The sequence below is a fragment of the Lontra canadensis genome, unplaced genomic scaffold, assembly GCF_010015895.1.
Source record: "Lontra canadensis isolate GAN:19392208 unplaced genomic scaffold, GSC_riverotter_1.0 scaffold107, whole genome shotgun sequence".
Taxonomy (NCBI): domain Eukaryota; kingdom Metazoa; phylum Chordata; class Mammalia; order Carnivora; family Mustelidae; genus Lontra; species Lontra canadensis.
Genome location: NW_022631101.1, coordinates 3,996,331 through 4,012,045, shown reverse-complemented (window position 1 = coordinate 4,012,045; position 15,715 = coordinate 3,996,331). Strand labels below are relative to the sequence as shown.

General features: G+C 53.9%; 2 protein-coding genes across 3 annotated transcripts; both read left to right on the top strand.

Annotated features, from left to right (window-relative positions):
* Positions 1 to 6,170: 6,170 nt before the first annotated feature.
* KCNA7 (potassium voltage-gated channel subfamily A member 7) lies at positions 6,171 to 10,601 on the top strand. Its single transcript, XM_032839388.1, has 2 exons — positions 6,171 to 6,783; positions 7,726 to 10,601. Exons 1-2 carry the CDS (start codon positions 6,229 to 6,231, stop codon positions 8,533 to 8,535), a joined length of 1,365 nt encoding a protein of 454 aa, XP_032695279.1. The 5' UTR covers positions 6,171 to 6,228; the 3' UTR covers positions 8,536 to 10,601.
* Positions 10,602 to 12,663: 2,062 nt separating this feature from the next.
* On the top strand, positions 12,664 to 15,629 carry NTF4 (neurotrophin 4). 2 transcript variants are annotated; one of them, XM_032839326.1, is made up of 3 exons: positions 12,664 to 12,782; positions 13,773 to 13,896; positions 14,752 to 15,629. In XM_032839326.1, exon 3 carries the CDS (start codon positions 14,764 to 14,766, stop codon positions 15,397 to 15,399), a length of 636 nt encoding a protein of 211 aa, XP_032695217.1. In that variant the 5' UTR covers positions 12,664 to 12,782; positions 13,773 to 13,896; positions 14,752 to 14,763; the 3' UTR covers positions 15,400 to 15,629. The 2 variants fall into 2 exon arrangements, with proteins under 2 accessions (XP_032695217.1, XP_032695218.1); XM_032839327.1 differs by lacking the exon at positions 12,664 to 12,782 and adding an exon at positions 12,913 to 13,347.
* The last annotated feature ends 86 nt before the right edge of the window (positions 15,630 to 15,715 follow it).

Sequence of the window (15,715 nt, the reverse complement as noted above, 5' to 3'; positions counted from 1 at the left end):
GAGCCCTGTCCTTCTTGTACTCACGGCTCCAACCGCCTCTAAGCGCGAGACTCCTCGATGCTCCGCCCCTTTCTTTCAACACACTTCCCGGATCTTCTACGCATGTCTGTGTTCTCCTGTTCGATAAAATACCCCTCCGCCGCCTAGCAAAGAGTCCCTATGTGAATGGTGTCATTATTTTGAAGTCTAACCTGCTAAATCAGTAACTGTTCTTCCGGCAGCTGGTGTATGCTGGGCACTGTTTGGGCTGTGCAGATGTAGTACGTGACTAAGGCGGTCTTTTTCCTCTTGGAGCTTACATTTTACTGGGGGAGACGATAAGGCATTTAAAAGGAATAAATTTCGGAGAGGGGCTTGGGCAGTGAGAGTGGGACTGTTTTAGAAAGGGGATAGTGGAAGGTTCGTCTGGAGAGGTGAAATCCGATCCGGATGGAAGGGAGATCTAAACGAGTGAGCAGCAAGTGCAAAGGCCCTGATTTGGGACAGTTGGCAGGAATCCCAAGTTGTTGGCTGTGAGATCTGAGAGCTGGCAGCCGTGTTACTTAGGACCCTGTAGACCTGTAAAGAGTTAAGTGTTGTAGAAGTTTTTCAGATAGATGCAATGGCCTGTTTAATAAAACTACGTCAGTTATTACAAAATTTAACTAATTTCATGGTTCAAGAAACATGTAACATGAAAGCACATACTTTAAAAATATCTTGACATTTGTTTATTTATGTACGTATGTGGAACTCTGCCATATTTTTTGGATCTTTTCTGTGATTCTAAAATTATTTCAAAACAAAAAGTTTAAGGAAAATGAAGCTAAACCTGCTTTATTTTTATGTATTTTTTCCCGTACCATGCGCAAGTAATTACTGTGGCACATCATCTCTGAATGCATCAGCGGGTGCCTCCTAAGAATAAGGATCTTCTGCATAACCACAAAATTATTTTAACCCCTAGGAAATTTTCCAGCCCATATTCAGATTTTACCAGATGACCCAAGAATATTTGCATTGCTCTCTTTTAATATTGGATACACACACACACACACACACACACATGCGCACAGACACCTTTTGTGTTGTTGTTCTTGGGTTTTCCCAGAGTCTGGACCGGTTTTCAGTAGAATGTCCCACATTCTGGATTTGTCTGATTGTCTCCTCATGGTGTTTAGTTTGTTCCACTAACCCTGTTTCGCCTGTAAAATGGAAATTGAATCTGAAGTTTTGAATAGGTTGAAGTTAAGCATTTTTGGCAAGAACATTTCCCTAGTAATACTGTGAACTTCATCTTGCATCATACTTGAAGGTCCAAAACATGAGATGATCCCACTGTTATGATGCTGAGTTTGGCCACTTGGTCAAGGACCTAACTACCAGATCTCTCCTTCTAAGAGTACATCGTCCCCTTGGTAATCTGGGTGGTAAAACTTTGCCACCATGCAAACACTCTGTTCCCCCCGTTTCACTAGCCATTGGTCATCCTGGCCTGCAGCTGAGTATTACATGAGAGAGAGTACTACATGAGAGAGAGGGCAGATTTGATTTTGAAACGAAAGAGGAGGGGCGCCTGGGTGGCTCAGTGGGTTAAAGCCTCTGCCTTCAGCTCAGGTCATGATCCCAGGGTCCTGGGATCAAGCCCCACATCGGGCTCTCTGCTCAGTGGGAAGCCTGCTTCCTCCTCTCTCTCTGCCTGCCTCTCTGCTTGCTTGTGATCTCTGTGTCAAATAAATAAATAAAAATCTTTAAAAAAAAATGTTCTCCTGTGAAAACAATTGCTTATGTGTTATTTGGTCAAAATTATGGCCCCATAAAGAACAGTGGCTCCGTTTCAATAAATATTTTTGAGATGATTGTCTAGAAAGCCACATTATGCAAATCAGCTTGTGACCTTGCTGAGTATATGAACTGGAAATTTGGATACATTCAAAATTATGGCTTTGCTAGGGATGCTTGGGTGGCTCAGTCAGTTAAGTGTCTGCCTTCAGCTCAGGTCATGATCCTGGGGTCCTGGGATCCAGTCCTGCATCGGGCTCCCTGCTCCGTGGGGAGCCTGTTTCTCTCTCTACCTTCCGCTCCCTCTGCTTGTGCTCTCTCTGTGTCAAATAAATAAAATGTTTTTTAAAAAGATTTTATTTATTTTTTTGACAGAGAGAGAGATCACAAGCAGGCAGAGAGGCAGGCAAGGGGGGTGGGGAGCAGGCTCCCTGCTGAGCAGAGACCCGGAGCCCGGGCTCCATCCCAGGACCCTGAGATCATGACCTGAGCTGAAGGCAGACACTTAACCCTCTGAGCCACCCAGGCGCCCCCAAATAAATAAAATCTTAAAAAAAAAAAAGATATTAAAGTAGTCTTCTGACACAATTGTCTCTTGATGGAAAACAAAAAGGAAAAAGTTAAGCATCCACTTATCACACAACCCAGCAAGCCCATTCTTAGCTAATTATTTAGGAGACCTGAAAACATGTTCATATGAAACCATGTACATGGATTTTTATTACAGCTTTATTTACAATCACCAAAAAATGAAAAGAACTCAAACGAATGGGACAACAAATGAGCATCGGTCCATGGCTTGGAATAGTACCGACCGACACGATAAGAATGAACCTTCGATGAATTATGCTAAGTGACAGAAGCCAGATTCCCCAGACTCCGGACTGGGTGATTTCATTTATTTGACATTTTAGGAAAAGCAAAACTTCAGGGACGGGGGTGGGAGTAGAAAACAGAGCAGTGGTTTCCAGGAGCTGGAAGAAGGGAAGCAGTTGACTACGAAGGGCAGGAGGCAACTTTCAAGGACTGCTAGAACTTTCCTATGTTTTGATTTGCACTCGCAGTGATGTGACCGGGTAGATGTTGGCCAGAACTCAGAAGTGTACCCCATGAAGGGTAAATTTTATTGTGTGTCAACTCAAGCTCAATAAACATGACAGAACAAAAAAGTCGGCTCCCCCAAATGTTCATTAATTATAGGCAGACAATAACTCTACAGTGGAGAAACCCAGCAGACACTATCCTAACCAAGTGATCCAAGTTTCCATCGCCTGCAGTGAGACATATCACATGCCTCTGATATGAGAGGATGAGAAGGGAATTTCACCTCTGTGGTATCCTCCACTCCAAAAAAAACCCTCTATAATCTCTATGTAGTCAAGATAAAACACCAGATAAACAGAGGTACGGTCTACAACATAAATGACCAGTATTCTTCAAAAATGCTGAGGTCGTGAGGCGCCTAAGGGGTCCAGACAGTTAAGCATGTACCTTTGGCTCAGGTCATGATCCTGGGGTCCTAGAATCGAGCCCTGCATTGGTCTCCCTGCTCAGTGCGGAGTCAGCTTCTCCCTTCCCTCTGCCCCTCCTCGCCCCAACACAGGCGCGCACCAAAAACTTTTTTTTTAAAAAGTAACAAATGAAGATGCTGTTACAACATGGGAATGAAGGGAATGATACAGAGGAATGGGAGAAACTGTTTCCAGTTGCTGCTGTAACAAATTACTACAAATTTAGGGGAGCCTGGGTGGCTCAGTGGGTTAAAGCCTCTGCCTTCTGCTCGGGTCATGACCCCAGGGTCCTGGGATCGAGTCCCACATCAGGCTCCCTGCTCAGCAGGGAGCCTGCTTCCCGCCCACCTCCCACCTGCCTCTCTGCTTACTTGTGATCTCTGTCAAATGAATAGATAAAATCTTAAAAAAAAAAATTACTACAAATTTAGTAGCTTGAAACCAAGCATATGTATTCTCATTCTGTTCTGGTACTCAGTGGTCTACCACTAGGAGAGGGAGAAGCAGGCTCCCAGCTGAGCAGGGAGCCCCACTGTGCCAGTGTCCCAAGGAAAAGAGTGGGGCTGAGAGTTGTACGTGGTGTTCCTCCCAAGGTGGTCAGTTGGTTGGGGGAGTCACCAAAACCTGGGGACATGGTCTCCATGAGCTAGGGAGTGGCAAGATTCAGGATTTATCTTGTAGCACAAGAAAGGGGTGCGTTTTTGGAAAAGACAATCTAGTTACAACTTAGGTTTTTGTAGGATCAATTGTGGGGATATTGAAATTACTAGGGATTGGGGCACCTGGGTGGCTCAGTAGGTTAAAGCCTCTGCCTTCCGCTTGGGTCATGGTCTCAGGGTCCTGGGATCGAGCCCCGCATCGGGCTCTCTGCTTGGCGGGGAGCCTGCTTCCCTTCCTCTCTCTGCCTGCCTCTCTGCCTGCTTGTGATCTCTGTCAGGTGAATAAATAAAATATTTAAAAAAAGAAAAAAGAAATTACTAGGGATTAGGACAGTAGCTTTAGAATGAAGGATGAGGAGCCAGGATCTAAAATCTTCCATGAAAAAGCAGGAGTGGCCAAAGGGAAAGGGTTAAGTTCAGTAGGGAAGGATGGGAAGTGTTGCATGGGTAGCTTGAGCTTCAAAAGAGCTGAGGGAGGGGGCGCCTAGCTGGCTCCGTAGAGCGTGCAACTTTGGGCGTAGAGCTTACTTAAAAAAAAAAAAGTCAGAGTTGCTAAGGGAGGAAGAATGGATGGTCTGGAAATGGCAAGGAGGAGCACCCATTGCAGATAGGAGGGTGTAAGACAAGGCGGCAAGAAGGAGGGACCAGTTCACACAGAGTTCAGAGACCCACAAGGAGAGGGGTCTCTCTGTGGTCTCTGAGAATGAAAGAAACATAGACATTGACAAAGGGAGGAGCGAGACCCAGAGAAAGGGACTCAGAAATCCAGAGGGATGGTGACACAGCTTCCCAGAAATTGCAGACAGAAGAGAAAGTGCCAGCATTCACAGGGAGTCATAACCTTCGTGTGTCTCTGCACTTGCCCAGCAGAGGGCGCCCGGGATCCCCCCCATTCCTGTGAGTCCCGGTAACCGTTAATCCCCACCACTTCCCCCCAAGCCCATCAGATGGGGCTATTTTTGCGCGGTGTCATAGGACACCGGTGGCTGGAAGGCCATCGTCTGTCTGTCCTTTGGTACCTTCGAGTGACCCTGCGTCATCTCCCCAGCCCACCCCACCCCCACCTGTTCCTGGCAGGCCCGGCCTCCTCCTCCGCTACCCAGGGCTCTAGCTCAGGCTTCACTGGGTCTCCGAATTCTTACCGAGAATACAGGTTGACAAGGCCTTGGCGAGGAAACGGGGTGTGGGGCACACATGATCATGGCTTGCAGCTGCTGGGCGGGGCGTCTCCAGGACGGGGCAACCACCAGGGCAGTGGCAGAGCCGACCTACAGTTACGGTCAGAAAGAGATCCAGAGATACGACTCGAGAGACCCTGAGTCTTCCAGCGCCCTGAGAAAGAAACTCGCAATACTTCAGGAATACAGGGAAAGAGACCCAAGGGGAGCCCCAGGGACCCCCAGGGACAGAGACACGAGTGCTAAGAGATAATGAGAAGAGATCCTGGCAGAGGGGAGAGATAGAGACCAAGGGAGACAGATAAACTGAGACAAGCCCCTAAGAGTCAAAGGCGGAGATCCAGGGACCAAGGCACAGACAACTGACAGAGACACCCCCCCCCAATACAGAGTCCTCTAGAATGGCAAAACTCAGAGATAACTGACCCATAGAGATACCCAGCGAAACAGCCCTTGTCAGAGACTCAAAATGAAGACACAGGCAGCCGCAGAGACACAAGATGACTAGAAAGACGTGGAAGTTTGTGACTCCAACAGAAGGGCTCAGATATTCGTAAAAAAGACACGAGAGGGGCGCATGGGTGGCTCAGTGGGTTAAGCCTCTGCCTTCGGCTCAGGTCATGATCCCGGGGTCCTGGGATCGAGCCCCGCATGGGGGGGGGGGGGTGTCTCTGCTCAGCAGGGAGCCTGCTTCCCTTCCTCTCTCTCTGCCTGCCTCTCTGCCTACTTGTGATCTCTCTGTCAAATAAATAAATAAAAATCTTAAAAATTTTTTTTTTAAATTAAAAAAAAAAAAAAAAGACACGAGAGACACATGGGAAACCCGGAGAGACGCGGGGCCGAGGAAAGGGGACTGGAGAGCCGGACCGGCGCGGGGAACTGCGGCTGGGGGGAAGGGGAGGGCACCCCGGCAGAGGGCGCACGGCCGCCCTTTGCCCCGCCGGGGTCAGGCGCCCCCTCCCCCGCGCCCTGGCCGGACCGCCGGTCTATTTTTACGCGTGGACACCGGACACCAGACTGGGGCGGCGGCGGCGGCGGCGGCCGAGGCGGGGCCGGGCCGGGCCGGGTCGGGCGTCGGGGCCACACGTCCGTCCGCGGGTCGCCGGGGCTGCGCGCGCCATGGAGCCGCGGTGCCCGCCGCCGTGCGGCTGCTGCGAGCGGGTGGTGCTCAACGTGGCCGGGATGCGTTTCGAGACGCGGGCACGCACCCTGAGCCGCTTCCCGGACACGCTGCTAGGGGACCCGGCGCGCCGCGGCCGCTTCTACGACGGCGCGCGCCGCGAGTACTTCTTTGACCGGCACCGGCCCAGCTTCGACGCCGTGCTCTACTATTACCAGTCAGGCGGGCGGCTGCGGCGGCCGGCGCACGTGCCGCTCGACGTCTTCCTGGAGGAGGTGGCCTTTTACGGGCTGGGCACGGCGGCGCTGGCGCGCCTGCGTGAGGACGAGGGGTGCCCCATGCCGCCAGAGCGCCCCCTGCCCCGCCGCGCCTTCGCGCGCCAGCTCTGGCTGCTCTTCGAGTTCCCCGAGAGTTCGCAGGCCGCGCGCGTGCTCGCCGTCGTGTCCGTGCTCGTCATCCTCGTCTCCATCGTCGTCTTCTGCCTCGAGACGCTGCCCGACTTCCGCGACGACCGCTACAACCCGGGGCTCGCTGCGGTAGCGGCTGCCGGCCCGGTGAGGGGGCGGGGCCTGGGTGGAGAGAGGCGGGGCTCGGGAGGAGCCGAGCCGGGGGGGGGGTACGGGGAGGCGGGGCCTCTCGGGAAGGAGGGGCCCCGCTCTGGCGGGGCGGGGCACCGAGGGGCTTGTCAAGATACCTGTCAGTGATGGGTGGGGCGAGGGGCTCGAGAGGTGGGCCACCCAGGGACGGGGCCTGACCAGGGCAATCTACCTTTTAAAGGCGGGCTGGGGGCAGGGAAGGGATAGACTCATGGGGGCGGGGCCCGAGGATCTAAGCAGGCGAACCTGCCAATCACAGGGCAGGGTTGAGACAAGGGCTGGAGGGCAGGAAGACCCCTACGTTAAGAAATGAAGCTGAGGGCTGAGAGACCGAAAAATAGGGGTCTGTAGGGCTGGCAGTAACCCATTGAAAGATGGGCTGGAGGTGGTGAGAGTGGAGCTTGAGGGAGCTGGAGACAGAGGACCGAGGTGGGAGGAATCAGTCACAAAGTCAGGCTGAGAGGGCCGTGAGAGCCAGGGCCCCAGGGCTTGGTATGCAAACAAGGTGTTTAGCCACTGTAGTCTGGGCTTCTAGGGGCTGGTTAGGGAGGGCAGAGCACAAGGAAGCATGGCCTGGGTGGTGACCCTCCCCATCTGGAAAATGAAAGCTGGGGGTGGGGCTTTGGATGGAGCTTCGCTCTGGAGACCTCACTTTCAGGAGCGCCCCCCCGCACCCCCCGCCCCCAGTGAAGGATCAGGGACCATATAAGGTCAGCCACACAGGCATGATCCCTAGAGCTCTGGAAAGGGATCTAGGACAGCTGGGTCACTGGAGGCCTGGGGCGCAATGACTGCAGACCAATTTGCACGGAAGTAGTTGCACATTTAAATCACAAATGTGGCTGTTCCTGTGTGTCCCAGCCCTGGTGTGGTCCTCTCTGAACCCCTTCCTCCCTGCAGTTCCCCGCTTGGCTGAATGGCTCCAGCCCAGTGCCCGGACCCCTGTCTCGCATGCCCTTCGATGACCCGTTCTTTGTGGTGGAGACGTTGTGTATCTGTTGGTTCTCCTTTGAGCTACTGGTGCGCCTGGTGGCCTGCCCGAGCAAGGCAGCCTTTTTCAAGAACGTGATGAACCTCATCGATTTTGTGGCCATCCTACCCTACTTTGTGGCGCTAGGCACCGAGCTAGCCAGGCAGCGGGGTGTAGGCCAGCCGGCCATGTCCCTGGCGATCCTACGAGTCATCCGTCTAGTACGTGTCTTCCGAATCTTCAAGTTGTCCCGGCACTCAAAGGGCCTGCAGATCTTGGGCCAGACACTACGGGCCTCCATGCGTGAGCTGGGTCTCCTCATCTTCTTCCTCTTCATCGGTGTGGTCCTCTTCTCCAGCGCAGTCTACTTCGCTGAGGTCGACCGGGAAGACTCCCATTTCACCAGCATCCCCGAGTCCTTTTGGTGGGCGGTGGTCACCATGACCACAGTTGGCTATGGAGACATGGCACCCGTCACTGTGGGCGGCAAAATAGTGGGCTCCCTGTGCGCCATCGCTGGAGTGTTGACCATTTCCCTTCCCGTGCCGGTCATTGTCTCCAACTTCAGCTACTTTTATCACCGGGAGACAGACGGTGAAGAGGCTGGGATGTACAGCCATGTGGACACGCAGCCGTGTGGCCCACTGGACGGCAAGGTCAATGGGGGGTTGATGGATGGAGAGATGCCTGAGCTACCACCTCCACTCTGGCCCCCCCCCTGGGAAACACTTGGTCACTGAAGTGTGAGGGACAGTTGAGGTCTGCAGGACCTCACGTTTCCTTGGAGGGAGGGAGGGAGGGGTAGAAGGGAAGGTTAGGGGGAGGGGTTTGGGTTTAGGAAGAACTAGGTTAAGTGGTAATGAGTTGGGGAACACTGAGTCTTATTGGGTCTTGAGTTGTGGTTAGGTAGCTCCCGTGGGTACTTCCTTAATTGACGGTGAATGGCCATGAGTTATAATGAGTTGATGGGGAGGCTCCTTTGGTTTGTACTACATTGGGTTGTGCAAGACTTACGGAGCCTTTCGTGGTAAGTGTTGAGACAGATTTGGTCACATAGTTTTGTTTTTTAGGTCCTCATTGGGTTGGGCTGTGTTGTTGAGTCGGGTGAGTCTTGTCCAATTGCATTGTGCAGGATTCTGTAGTTTTATGAGTCCCCTAGGGCCATTTTGGATCAAGTTAGGTGGTCACCCACGGCATTGTTGGGACTGAGTGCGTGTTCATGCGTGGTGTTGTGGAGTTGAGTTGAGACATGTTGGAAATTGTGTGGCTTTGTGATTCTTCTAGGGCTATGTTATTTTAGGTTCTGTGAACTTGTGAGTCACGTAGAAATACAAAGAGTCAAGTGATTGAATGTGAGCTTTCTAGGTCATGTTAGGTTAAGCTGGGCTGGAATGTATGATGGTCTGAGTCTTTCAGGGTTCTGTTGGGTTGAATTGTGTAGAGTAACATAGCTGGAAGTTTTGGGGGGCTACACTGAGATGAATCATATCCAACTGTATAACCATGTGAGTCTCGTAGGGGTATGCTGAGGTGAATTACCACAGGTTGTGTCATTGTGAGTCCTGTAGGAATGTTAGGTTGAGTTGGACTGTGCATATGGGCTCCATAGGGCCGTGTTAGTTTGTTTTGCATTTAGTGGTAGCACCAGGACCCAAGAATAACAACACTGGGGAGGAATCATGTATCAGGGAGAAAGTGTGGCGCTAGGGACTCTGCGAGACAAACAACTGACTTGCCCAGTGTCATTTACTGTAAGGGGTGGGGCTGAGTGCTGAACCCCTAGATTCAGTTGTTTGTGCAGAGGGCCTCCGGGTGAGCTAGGAAGATGTAGACAGTCCTTCCATTTACTCTACACCTGCTTCATTTTGCCATTCATACCCTCTCTCTCTGTCCTCCCCTACAGTTTTGCTTCTAACCATGGAGATCAGAGCCGCAAGGGAAGGGGAAAAGGGAAGAATCTGTACTTTGTACAGGCATGATGGGAGAGAAGGGGACAGAAACCCAAATGAGGGGACAGAGACCTGGAAGTGATAAAGACTCAGAGAAAGAGAGATAGAAACCCAGAGGAGAGGGAGCAAAGACCCAAAGAGGGAGGAAGAGAGATTTAGGGAGAAGGAAACAAGGACAAAGACCCAAAGAGATGGGGAGATGGAGACCCAGAGGAGGGGAGTCAGAAACTCCAAGGAGAAAGAGAGATAGAGACCAGGAGTGGGACATGGAGATGGGGGTGTGTGTCAGACACCTGGAGAGGGACAGGCACCAGAGCTGGAGCCAAACCAGGGCACCCCCAAGAAAGAGAACCAAAAAAGGAATATAGAGAAAAAAAATCAGTGCCTCTGAACCCAAGAGATACGCAAAGTCTCTCTTCCACAGAATCACAAAGGGATCCCAAATCAGGGAACCCCACCCTATCCTCCCACAGCTCAGGAAGAATGTCAGGTAAACTTGGGAGCTCTATTTTCCAGGGGGAGAAACTAGAGTCTTAGGGCACAGGAGTAGCTTCCTGGGGTCCCATGGCACTTCCCAGGAGCTGGGGTTTATGGCAGGCTGTCCGACTCCCCCTGTCCCATCAGCCTGCAGGTGTCCTCCAGCCGAGTTTCTCTGGAACCAAGAAACTGAGGCTCAGGGGGAGGATGGGATCCAAGGCAGGAAGCCAAACGTTTTCAGAGCGCTTTCAGTACCAAAAGGGCATTTGGAGGAGGAGAGGAGGATGCCTCAATCACGAACACATAGAGGGCTTCCTATGTGCCAAAACATCATCTGAAGTCCTTTACTTGTATTAATTTATTAAAACCAGTGGTTTACAGAATGGTGGTGTTGTTATTTTCAGCTATCGGCCCCTCCCTTTTTGGATCCAGTGAAATCTTACTTTGATGCGGTGTGGCTCCTCAGAGGGGACCTGGTCTGAGGGACACACATGTCCATGGAGTCCTTCTTGGTGACTCAGAATGCAACTACGGAATTCAGTCTGGAAACCCGTGATTTAATCCAACTCCCTTTTTTATACGGAGTGACGGTAGAAGGGACAGATGGTGGGAAGAGTTTGATCAAGGTTGAAAGCCATAGAATCTGTAGGTGGTCCCTTCCCTCTGAAATGGAAAGTCACATCTGGAGACAGAAATGGAGATAGACCCCCTCACAGTGAGAGACACAAGGCAGAGTCTGGGTCCCAGCAGAGACCCGAAGAGGAGGAGACACATGCAGAGAGGGACCAAGACCTGGAGAGTGGGACACTGAAGGGGCAAAGGGAGAGCAGGAGGGCGGTGACCTAGGAGGGGGGAGTCAGAGACCCCCTCCAGAGATCCACAGAAGCTGGGAAGCCAACCAGAGAGGAGAGGTCAGAGATCCAGAGAGAGAGAGCAGGGCTAGAAGCCCAGACAGAGAGGGAGAGGGGGACAGAGACTGGTCTACTTTTCTTTGAAAACTTACCTGTTCGACCCCATCAGAGACCAGAAATCACATAGAGTGTCTCTGGTAGGGAGTGGGACCTATTGGGTGCTTAGGAATGGGGTGGGGGGGGGAGTGTGGAGAGGTCAGGGAAGTAACCCCAGGGGACACTCAGACTGGGAAGTGCCCCTTCTCCACCCTTAGTAAACAACCCACAGCCACCTTCCACAGCCTTCTACCTTGCCTTGGCGGGACTGGGAAAAGGAGAGGGGAACACCCTAATCCGGGGACACCCTTCCTGCCACCTTGCCATGCTATATTTAGGCTGATGGAGGGGTATGGGATGACCCCCTGCCCCTCCCAAGATGGATATCAGCTTTCCTCCTAAAATAGCTCTGGGGGAGGGGTGGAGGGCCTGGGACTCTTAATTCCAACTGACCTCAGTCTGTCTGAGATCTCTCTCTTCTCACTGGGTCTCTGTCCCCCTTCTGGGATTGTGTCCCCTTCTCTCGAGTGTCAAGTGTCTTTCCTCTCTCTAGGTTTTTGTCCCCCCCTTTCTCTCCATTTCTGTGCCTTTCCCATCTCCCTTTGTCACTCTTCATTTTTTTTTTTTTTTTTCCTCCAAGCAGGTCGTTGTGTTTCCACATCAAATCCTTGTCTATCTCTGAGTCCTATAATACCTTGAATTTCTCTTATCTGAGTTCAGGACAGACCCTCTCCCCAGTCCCCACCCAGGAAATTCCAGCAGAGGGGACTCTGTGGGAGAACACCCCCAACACCATATCCACTGTCTCCCAGGGCCTGGGGCCTTATCGCTGCCCAAGTCCAGCTGGTTAATGTCTGGCCTAGAGCTCCTGGGAAAGTGGGGATGAGAGCAGAGGGTGGGAATCTGCCCAGAGATTGACACTTAATTGGCAACAGAACGCAAAGAAATCTCAGGCCCAGACTCCCGGCTCTAAGAAAAAGAGGGAGCTGCTGTCAGGACTCCTGGGTCTGAGGGAGGAGGGCCTGGGGGGGGGGGTAAGGACTCCAGGGTCTGAGGGAGGAGAGGGCTGGGGGTGGGGAGCAAACTCTTGGGTCTGAGGGAGGAGGGGCTTGGGGTGAGAACTCCTGAGTCTGAAGGAGGAGGGGCTGGGGTCGGATCCTGACTCCTGGGTCTGAGGAAGGAAGGGACTGGGGGTGCCCAGACTCCTGATTCTGAGGGAGGAGGGACTGGGGGTGAGAACTCATGGGTCTGAGGGAGGAGGGGCTGGGGGCGGGTCCTGACTCCTGGGTCTGAGGGAGGAGGGACTGAGGGTCAGAACTCCTGGGTCTGAGGGAACAGGGGGCTGGCGCCTGGCCTCCCGGGGCTGAGACGGGCCAGTTGCTGAGAGAGCCAGGCCGGCCTTCCGAGGTCCCAGCACGCGTCTGGAAGGCGGGATCCCCCGGCCCCTCCTCCGCCGTCGGGCACCGCCCCGCCCCCGCCCCCGCCCCCGCCCGGGCCAGCCGGAGAGTGTGCGGCGAGGAGCCGGCGGACGAGCGCGCGTCCCTGCAGCCGACGAGCAGGAGGAGGAGCCGCGCCGCGCTAGGGGCAGCGGAGAAGCCGAAGAGGGCGCCCCAGGTAAGAGCCTCTGCGCCTCCTTCCCCGGGATTCCCGCGGCTGGGTCGCCCTGCCCCCGGGTAGGGAGGGACGGGGGCGGGGCCAGAGGGGGCGGGGCTTGGCGGAGGAAACTGAGGCAGGAGCGAAGTCCTCCAGATATGCAGCCGGTTACCCCCAGAGGGGTCTCAGGAGACCATTCCCCCAGCTCGGATCTTCTTTGGGAGGAGGGCTCTGGGAGTACGTAATTCTGGATACCTGGGGAAGAGAGCCCTGAACTCCAGAGCTCCCAGGTCTGAGGGAGGAGGGCGCTGGGGGTCTGGACTGCTCGGGCTCTCAGGGAGGAGGGTGCTGGGCTCCTGGACGCCAGCACGTGAGAGAGGGAGCTGGAGATCTAGACTCCTGAAGGAGGAGGAGGCGGGGAACCAGGACTTTCGGGTCTGAGTGAGGTGGCGGCGGGGAACAGGGACTTCTGGTCTGAGGGAGGAGGTAGCTGACTTCTGGTCCTGGTTGGATCGGCATCGTTGGGTCTCTTCACACCCTTCTTTCCATTTCCCCATCTCGGAGCCAAGGCAGGCAGCCACTCCAGGTATGTGCGGTAGACGTCTTGGACGGGCCCCGGCCTGTCCTGTGAGGATAGAACATTCCAGGAAGCAGCCTCAGGGACCCAGGGCTTCTTGAGTGTGGGCCCTCAGGGACCCGGGTGTCCAGACCAGCGCCACCCCCGCCCTGTCTGGGAGATGAATGGGCCGTGGAGGATGTAATCTTTTCCAGCCTCCTCTATCCTTCCCCCTCCGCCCCCACCCTCCCAACCCCCGCCTCTCCCCTCACCTCCCCCATCTGCTTCCCATCCCAGCCAGGAGCCATCACCTGGTCAGGGAAGGGGCCTCTGGGAAGGGGGCGCGGCCTTGACTCTTGGGTACCCTGCACTTTAAGAGGAACGCTGGGAAGGGGAGTGTTCAAGCCCCCTCCCCCACTTGCTCACACAACCTGCCTGTTCCCTTCTTCCCCTAGGTGGCTGCCCCTTTCCTCTCCTGAGATGTCAGGAAAGAGGGGACCACCTGTGTCCCCCACAGGGGCCCCCCAGAGCCTGGGGGCCCCCAGCACTGGAGCCTGGAGGTGGACGAGGTGCTGACAGGTCTGGTAACCACCTGCTGCTTTCTACTTCTCTCCACACCACTTTCCCAGAACTACAGACTTCCAGAATATTGCAGAGAAACTGTAGGGTCCACACCCTCACCACTATCTCCCGGCCCCTGGTTCATTCCTTCCTTCCTCTTTTTTTTTTTTTTTTTTTTAAGATTTTATTTACTTGTCAGAGAGAGAGCTTGAACAAGCAGGGAGAGTGGCAGGCAGAGGGAGAAGCAGGCTCCCATTGAGCAAGGAGCCCGAGTTGATCCCAGGACCTTGGGATCATGACCTGAGCCAAAGGCAGATGCTTAACCAACTGAGCCACCCAGGTGTTCCCCTGGTTCATTTCTTGGATAGGGAAACTGAGGCCCCACACGAGAGAGGAAATGTCTTACCTTCTCAGTGGCAGTGTTGAGCTGAACTTGGGTCTTACTAGGATCCCAGAACATGGTCTTTTTTAGAATTTGGAACCTCAAACTTCCTCTAGGCTGCAGGACTTAGGGTCCCGCAAGGCTGTAGGTAGGGGTAGGATTCAGGGCAGAGTTGCTCTGACGGGGCTCAAATCCTACTTCTGGCATTTGCTGGCTGTGTGATCTGGTATCAGTCACTCACCTCTCTGAGCCTGTATTTCTCCATTTGCTGATTTGTTGGCTATTATTAGCAATAGTAGTAGAATAATTATGATTAATCCAGAAGTAGGGTGTTATCTAAGTCCTAGAATATAAGGTCCTCCCAAGGTTCTAGAACAAGGGCTTCCCATGGTTCTGGCATTCAGGTCCCCCTGGAGTTCCCAACCTCTGCCCCCCTCCCCCACTAAGTTTTTACCCTCATCTCTAACCCCAGCTTCCCTCTTTATCCTCAGGTGCTCAGCGAGATGCTCCCCAGCCCCTCCTGCTCCCTCCCCATCCTCCTCCTTTTCCTCCTCCCCAGTGTCCCAATGGAGTCCCATCCTCCACCCTTACCACTGCCCCCATTTCTAGCCCCTGAATGGGACCTCCTGTCCCCCCGAGTAGTCCTGTCCAGGGGCACCCCCGCTGGACCCCCTCTGCTATTCCTATTGGAGGCCGGGGCCTTTGGGGAGCCAGCAGGCAGCCCCGCCAACCGCAGTCGGCGAGGGGTGAGCGAGACAGCACCAGCAAGTCGCCGGGGAGAGCTGGCTGTGTGTGATGCGGTCAGTGGCTGGGTGACGGACCGCCGGACAGCCGTGGACCTGCGCGGGCGTGAGGTGGAGGTGCTGGGCGAGGTTCCTGCGGCTGGAGGCAGCCCTCTCCGCCAGTACTTCTTTGAGACCCGCTGCAAGGCTGACAGCGCTGCTGAGGAAAGTGGCCCTGGTGGGGGTGGGGGAGGCTGCCGGGGTGTGGACCGGAGGCACTGGGTGTCTGAGTGTAAGGCCAAGCAGTCCTACGTGCGGGCATTGACCGCTGATGCCCAGGGCCGTGTAGGCTGGCGATGGATTCGAATTGACACTGCCTGCGTCTGCACGCTCCTCAGCCGGACTGGTCGGGCCTGAGGCCCCTGCTCAGGAACTGGGCAGGCAGAGGAAGAAGATAGCTGGATGCTGAGGGACCTCAGGGGCAGCCTGACTGCTCTGGGCCTCAGTTTGGGAACTTGTGAAATGGTCACAAAATCACAGCTTTCTGAGGTGGAGAGCTCAATCCATGCAAGACAGGTGGTGAAACCAAATGGGGTTTTGAAGGATGAATAGGAGTTCTTCTGGATGAACTTGAGGATGATGATGATGATGATATCCAGTACTTTCTGAGTGTCTGCCATTTATCAGTGCTAATACACAATTTGTCAGATCAACTCTGGTGGATTTAACCATT

What these genes read in the sequence shown, in the direction of transcription:
- KCNA7 (XM_032839388.1), top strand. Translation starts at nt 6,229, where the DNA reads ATGGAGCCGCGGTGCCCGCCGCCGTGCGGCTGCTGCGAGCGGGTGGTG. An exon ending in CGGTAGCGGCTGCCGGCCCG is followed by an intron (nt 6,784 to 7,725) that starts GTGAGGGGGCGG and finishes TCCTCCCTGCAG; the next exon opens with TTCCCCGCTTGGCTGAATGG.
- NTF4 (XM_032839326.1), top strand. Translation starts at nt 14,764, where the DNA reads ATGCTCCCCAGCCCCTCCTGCTCCCTCCCCATCCTCCTCCTTTTCCTC.